The 7,271-nt window shown below is 40.6% G+C and overlaps 2 protein-coding genes across 2 annotated transcripts; one reads left to right on the plus strand and one right to left on the minus strand.

The window, feature by feature from the left end:
• Nucleotides 1-7: 7 nt before the first annotated feature.
• Nucleotides 8-4,762, plus strand: LOC109480720 (insulin-like peptide receptor; the record flags this gene model as incomplete). Its single annotated transcript, XM_019782962.1, has 5 exons — nucleotides 8-143; nucleotides 684-740; nucleotides 867-939; nucleotides 1,215-1,349; nucleotides 1,698-4,762. Coding segments are annotated over 5 exons (732 nt in total), but the record flags the coding sequence as incomplete, so codon positions are not given.
• Nucleotides 4,763-5,205: 443 nt separating this feature from the next.
• On the minus strand, nucleotides 5,206-7,121 carry LOC109480718 (translocon-associated protein subunit beta-like). Its single transcript, XM_019782958.1, has 3 exons — nucleotides 7,003-7,121; nucleotides 5,607-5,793; nucleotides 5,206-5,391 (listed from the first exon to the last, which is right to left on the minus strand). Exons 1-3 carry the CDS (start codon nucleotides 7,032-7,034, stop codon nucleotides 5,278-5,280), a joined length of 333 nt encoding a protein of 110 aa, XP_019638517.1. The 5' UTR covers nucleotides 7,035-7,121; the 3' UTR covers nucleotides 5,206-5,277.
• Nucleotides 7,122-7,271: the final 150 nt, after the last annotated feature.

Below are 7,271 nucleotides of genomic sequence, written 5' to 3' on the forward strand. Positions count from 1 at the left end.
ACCACCTACTTTCAAGGACATCATTCAGATGGCTGGGGAGATTGCTGACGGCATGTCCTACCTGGCTGCCAAGAAGTTTGTGCACCGTGATCTGGCCTGCCGCAACTGTATGGTGGCACAGGACCGAACTGTCAAGATTGGAGGTCAGAATGATAACAATATTAATTTTGTAAAGATATTAAGGATAGGATAAAAGAGTTGTTTGAATTTCTTGTGATCAATCCCAGATCTGTGCAGAATAGCATGTTTGCAACTTGTGTGTAACTGCTGTTGTCTCAAAAATGGTGTATATCTTCACTAGCTTCTTACATCTTCACCACCCAGTCACTAGCTGTGCCAAATAATCTACTAGTGAGGCTTCAAATTCTCCTGGGTCACAGCACTTAACTTTGCAACGCTTTGTGGCTTAATATAGCATCTCTTGTCTGCATAAGCTGATCCAATTACAGCCATTATGCTGAAATTAACCAGACAGTGTCTAGGTTGTTTAAGAAATGAGGTACTTTTGGCAATGCTTCAACAATGGCAGTAGAAGGGCAAGGCCTTCTGTGATTTCATCAAGTTACCCCGTAACCAATCTGGAATCGGTAACCAAACAGCTAGTTCAGTGTACTAAAGGTTAAATCTTATCATGGCTGTAAATCATTACTGTCTTTTATTCATTGTGGTGTGTTGCCTTGCAGACTTTGGCATGACCAGGGATATCTACGAGACGGATTACTACAGAAAAGGAGGAAAAGGTGAGTGGCATGTAAAATTCATTTGTTACTGTCGGATTCCCCTTTCTAAAAACGAGGTTAATCTTACTGATAAGAAGCTGTAATCACTAGAGTGCCTCCATTGTTGACACTTGTCCATTTCCGCAGGACTGCTCCCTGTGAGATGGATGTCGCCAGAGTCTCTCAAAGACGGCGTTTTCACCAGCCAGTCTGATGTCTGGTAAGCCCTGCTTAGTATTAGGAGTTCAGCAGCTACAGTACAGCTACATCATGAGAAATGCAAAGATTTCTGTTGTGATGGAATCTGTTATCTATTAAACAGATTGACAAAAGACCAATCTGCTGTTGTAAATGTATTACTTTGGAGAATTACTGTGTAGCATTGTAAGGATAAATGTTGTTCAAAAGATGTGATTGGCATGAAAAATGATTTTTAGATTGCTTGTTGGTTCTGTGTAGTTGTTTGGTAAGCATGTTATTTTCTCCCTCTTGCAGGTCCTATGGCGTTGTTCTGTGGGAAATGGCAACCCTTGCCTCTCAGCCGTACCAAGGCAAGTCCAATGAAGAGGTTCTGAAGTTTGTTATTGACGGTGGAATGCTGGAGAAGCCAGAGGGATGCCCCAACAAACTGTAAGTTAACATCCTTCAAATGGCAATCATTCTGTTAGTAGTGTCGTCTGTATACTGATGCTACTTCATTTGTGTTCGCTTCAGAGCTTTGATGTTTAAGTTTTCATTGTTACTCCTGACCAAAATCTATGTTGCCTGTTATTATTTACCTTTTTTGTGTATTTACTTGACTGCGCAAGGAAAGTTGCATTTAGTCGGTTTGTCGTTTTCAGGGAATGTTGGCTTTTCAAATCTTATGTGATTGCATGTACTACCTGTTATGAAGACAATTCAATGGCCGGCACATGTATATTTGATAAACATCCATGTAGAAGTGGTCATACTAACCTGTGCCCTGCTGTTTTACAGGTACGACCTGATGAAGCTGTGCTGGCAGTACCGTCAAAGCATGCGCCCGACATTCCTGGAGATTGTTGAGATCTTGTCGCCCGAGCTTCAGCCCCACTTTGCTGAGGTGTCGTTCTACCACAGCCTGGACAACCACGGCCGCGAGCCGCTGGAAATGGACGACGTGGCGCTGGACTCGGGGGCGGACACCGAGACGGAGATGTACCCCAGTGGAAGCGAGTTCTCCTCCACCCCCTCACCCCCCTGTGAGACCCCCTACTCCCACATGAATGGATCTCACCCACAAAACGGATCCATGAACCTCAGAATACCCAAATCCACCCTCTGCTAAGCAGACATTCACTTATCCCTGCTGTATCCACAATGCAATTCAGGAGAATTATACAGATGTATTGTGTATATATATATTTGAAGAGAGTAATATAATTTTGAGGCAGCAAGCTATTTTTTAGTACAAGCTGTGTAAAATCTATTCAGTAGCATCGGAACAAATCAGAAGCAATCCTGAAATGCCAAGAGAACATGTACTTACAAATCCAATGCCAGGAATCCTGATTACTACTTTACCTCAATGTTAGACACACTGCCTTTGCAATTTCTGCCACCTGTCCTGACCAGTAGCACCATTGACACAGTTGTTACAGTGTAACAAAAACAAAAAAAATCACCCTGCCATGTATCTACCTCAATGTGCTACGTGCAATGTAATCAGAGCCAACAAAGCTTTCTAAGATGCTTGCTAGCAATCACCTACAGTTTACACCTGACAAGCATGACCTATGACATACATGTACACTGTGGAAATAGCACTTGTTCTTGGCAGGGATTGACTTATTAAAAAAACAAAAAAAGAGGAAATGAAAAGTACTAATTGCAGGCACTTAACATACCTGCTCTGCATTTCTTATTGGCAGCTATTTTTGGCCAAAGGTTGTGTACAACCAAAGCTTGCGTACAACCAAAGCTTGCATTCAGATAGACAATACAAATCACAGGGATACCATAGAAGTCATTTGCCATTTCTTACACATTCTTAAGACTTGGGTCTGCTCTAATAGTGTTGTTTGATTGGTCCTGTCAAAGAATGATGTCTGTGGGCAACCAAGCCAGCATGGAGGTAGATTTTTTAAGTTGTGCCAAATTACCCATGGTTCCTTGCTACAGACTCATGTCTTCAGATTGTTTCTAACAATGCTTGGCATTTTGTGAGATATTATCAGTGTATATTATTTTATTTCTTTTTTCTTTTCTTTTTAGTCATGACACCTCTGTGCCACTGGGGTATATGATATTTTCTGGCACCTTGGTAGATGTTTTATTGAATCCAAACAGATGAGCAAGCAGCTTCCAATGCAAATGGTCAGTTTCATAGCAAAATGGAAAAACTGCTTTCTTGTGGAGGGTCCGTATGGGGAGTTTGGAGTATTCTGACGTCCAGGAGTTTTGAGGCGTAAATGTGGGGGAGATGTGAGTACACGTGGGATGGGGCGCTGGCCGCACGCAGCCACGATGTTAAGATGTAAAAGTTTCTCATATGGAGTGTGGCTGCCGTGTGACAGCCGGCTCGTCAGATGTATGTTTCCATTGTACTGATTTCATGTGACGTTTGATGAAGTTGGGAGATTATTTTTTCTTCTGTATATAAATGTGAGAATAAGTCAGAGCCTAATGAAGGATTATTTTCATAATCTGTTAGTTTTGAGTTTTCTATTTAATCCAGATGCACGAAAGGCTGTAGACAGTTGTACTAACTCCAGAAGAACTCAATGTTGGAAGGAAGTCCAACACTTGTATAATTAAAGAAGTATGTTTCAGAAGAAATTGTAGTGTAAATAATGTGTGCAAAATGAAGCTCTCTTTCTGAAATATTTGTTGCTCTATGGATTAGAGATGTTGAACACAGTAGGTACAACTCCTCTGTACTTATTATAGACATGTGCTACCTCTGGTAATGAAGGCCTTTGTAAACCTCAGTGTAAATTATATGATCAAACATGACGCAATGACAGAGCCTGTGTAATCAAATGGCATCTTCACTTAATATTTATTTTTAATATTATGAAGCCTTTGACAGAGAACAGATGTTAGCGATGATCAGAGATGCAAATTGTATAATATCTACTGTACAAAGTTTTCAAATTCCTGAATCTCAGTTGCAGAGGTAGCAACAAGATCTGTCCTCTCGCTCTATAGTACTCCTTGTTGCAGCCAATTCAAGCCATAAGCTTTGCACCTCTTTGTGTCTGCAAGTGTACCCACAATGCTGTGCCAAATACAATGCATGATGGGAAGTGATTTTGTGGTACAGTGGATCGTGCCATCTACCCCCATGGGGGTAGGACATCAGGAGGCAGACATGTACCTTTTCTGGTAAATAAGCTTATACCTTGCAGTGCCTAGTATTCTGTTGTAGAAACCAGTGTTGTGTGAAGTCTGTATTACAGGAAATGTCACCAGGGCATGGTTGGCCACTACTTGTATCCTGACTTAGGTAGTTTTCCAATGGCTCTCTGTATTACCCGGTAGATTTCTTGGATGACTTAATTCTAGCTGGGAAAGAAGCCCAGAAAGATAGATGAACAAAACAGATGTGTCTGTCTGATATACACTGCTTGTTGTACCTCTGTTCTTGTAAAAACATAATATTGCTATTATGTAGTAGATTCACAAAATTATATAACATTGAAGCTGTGCAAAGGTTTATTTCCTTGTGTCCAGACAACACATGTAAATAGATGACAATGAACTTGAGGGCAAGGTTATTTTTATCATGGAGAAAGAATTGTTGTCATATGAAGTTGTTTGATAGGATAAATGCTAGTGGCCAATCACTGGTGATATGATCTATTTTAAGTTGTACTGCTGTACTGACTCAGCACCAAATTAGGATTGCTATCTCTGTATATTGTGTTTGGTCTTACACACACACAACCTAGAGGTAAGATGTATATGGCACTGCAGACAAAATGTATATTTGATAAATAAGTTTGATTTTCCTGACTTCCAAGTTCTCTGCCTTTCCAATATTTCAACAAAATTCTGCAAAATAAAGTTTTATGCGTAAAGCACTTTGTGTTGTCATGACCTGTAAAACTCTATAAATACCTGAGCAGATTAGAAAATAGGGAGAGAAATGGAGACTGCTAGAACTGCCTGAGTAAAGGGGAAAAAACCATGTCTGAAGCACTGCTGTACCCTGTTATCTGCTTAGAGATTATCCTTAAGGTAGATTTTGCTTCACAGTATACCCCCTGCAATTTCCAAAAAGTCCAATAATGCTTCTGTGGCCATCTTCCCAACCATTGAGCCTGAACCATTGTGTTTTTGTGACAAATAGTACAGGAGTCTGAATACTATAGATACCTACAACTATAAGTGACCACCTCTGTATAAGAACCACTTCTCCACAAAAACTAAACCAGTGACCAGGGTGGTCTTGAGCTTTTTTGACATTCTTGAGCATTCCTGTCAGTGTTGAATAAGTTCACCAATGAAGAGCGACTCAGAATTGTACCAAACGATCTTTATTGAAATGAATAGCTGTGTGCTAAAACCAGGTGGGAGAGGGGGAGTGCTGGTGTCAGTGCTTCTTGGCCTTGCTGGAGATGCGGTACTTGCGGTTACTGCTATACCAGAGCATCAGGGGGATACCGATGGAGGGGAGGGTCATCACAGCAAACGCAGCCCAGTCAAGCTGTGGGGCAGACAGAAGTCACATTATCATCTTCATACTTAACAAATCCAAATTTGTTTTAAAAAGAGCACCACAAAAAACAGGAAAGGAGAGAACTCTACTTCAGAACATGTAGCCTAGAGGGTACATTACAATACAAAATGTATCTCCCCCACATTTGGCTTAAAATCTAATTTCTGACAGTGACTATTAACTGAATCTTATCTAGTTCTTACAATGTGAGGAGAGAATTTTCTGTCATAGTCCCTCTCCGGCATGATTCCGCCCTCTCCAGGCCCGCTGGTGTAGCCGATCTGCGGCTGGGCACCTTCTGAGGGCACATAGGACAGCTCAGCAGCAGTGAAGTTGAACTTGCCAGACTTCAGCGGTGTCAGGACAATGGAGTGGGTCACATTAGTGCCACTATTGTTGAAAGTCAAGGTCAAAACAACAAGACTCTTTCAAAACAACAATCTTCTTCCAATGAAATATACATATATGGTAAGCTGACTAACAAGAATGAAAACATCATTCATCATGACGTTTTCAAAATCATCCAGTTGCTTGAGTAACTGCTTTTTGGCGTATCGTATTACCTGGATGTCTAACCTTCATCGACGAAGAATGAAAACAACCTTTAACTAGAGTTCCACGATCTCATACCTTCGCCAAATGATGTTAGCCTTTATGAATAAGAAATATACTAATCACCCTGATTATGCAAATAGCATGAATTATATCAGTCTGTTGATCATATTCTCCACCAAAAGACAGTCTTATCTTAACAAAGAATGCCATTTTCTCATAAATTTTGCAAATGTGGTCCTTATTTGAATAAGTTATGTTTAATTATGTTCACCTTCACTTAACTTTCAAACACCCCAAGTATGAAATTCCAGGCAGTTACCACTACGCAATTATAACATTTTCTCATTAATTATGCAAATTAAGTCTTCATTTGCATAATCAATATTTGCCTGTGTTTCTCAACATATGTTACAAGCTTGAACTTCCTATCATGGAATGCAGCTGATTTATAGAATTTCCTCATTAACTATGCAAATTACATCAATATTCGCATAATTGTAATATCATTATGTCAAGCATCACTTAAGCTACCTATATACCAAAAATCACGATGATCCATCAATCGGTTCTTGAGTTATCCTCTTTTAAACATCTGTCCTTTAAACCCCCCTGCAGTTCTAGAGCAAGCCGCTAGGGGGCCTAAACTCACGTCACTTCTTCCCCAGCACAAGAGCTACCTACCATCCAAATTTCATCACCATAGCATGTCTGGATCTTGAGATATCAAAACCGGAAGTTCAGCTGCAGTACCATAACAAGCCGCTAGGGGGCCCAAAATCTAATCATTTTGAGGTCTCATCAAGACCTACCCATCTACCAAGTATCAAGACAATCCATCAAGGCCTTCTCAAGTTATCGTGTTGACAGACAGACACACACACACACACACACACACACATACACGAACGCCCCTGAAAACATAACCTTCTTGGCGAAGGTAACAACAACACTGGCATTACTTGGCATAGAAGTGTCCATTTGGCTGATGATGATGCATTGTTACTTATGTTACTTTTACAGCCTTTTCAATGATGATAAGGATACGGAGCGATTCTGGCCCAGTTCACTGTTGGCATTCCGTGTTTGACCTTGAAGTCTGATTCTGGGAAGCCCTCGTCAGTCAGCTGCACATTCAATGCCGCACTGCAAGTAAGAGACAACCACAAAATGCTTCAGAACCTTTCAAGTTGGAGGCAACATCTATGCACGACTTTTTACAAGCATTTACTAAAATGGTAAATTTGCAACCCTTTGCCCCTGCCATATGCCACAACAAACATAATATTGAGAATAGTATGGCAAATTAAGAACTT

Source organism: Branchiostoma belcheri, unplaced genomic scaffold (assembly GCF_001625305.1).
Source record: "Branchiostoma belcheri isolate BF01 breed outbred unplaced genomic scaffold, Haploidv18h27 scaffold52, whole genome shotgun sequence".
NCBI lineage: Eukaryota > Metazoa > Chordata > Leptocardii > Amphioxiformes > Branchiostomatidae > Branchiostoma > Branchiostoma belcheri.

Excerpts from the sequence above, each read along its gene's own strand:
- LOC109480718 (XM_019782958.1), bottom strand. The coding sequence starts at position 7,034 with ATGCCAACAGTGAACTGGGCCAGAATCGCTCC. Across the intron at positions 5,794-7,002 it reads AACTGGGCCAGAATCGCTCC|TGGCACTAATGTGACCCACT; the intron begins GTATCCTTATCA and ends TTTCAACAATAG. Across the intron at positions 5,392-5,606 it reads GAAAATTCTCTCCTCACATT|CTTGACTGGGCTGCGTTTGC; the intron begins GTAAGAACTAGA and ends TCTGCCCCACAG.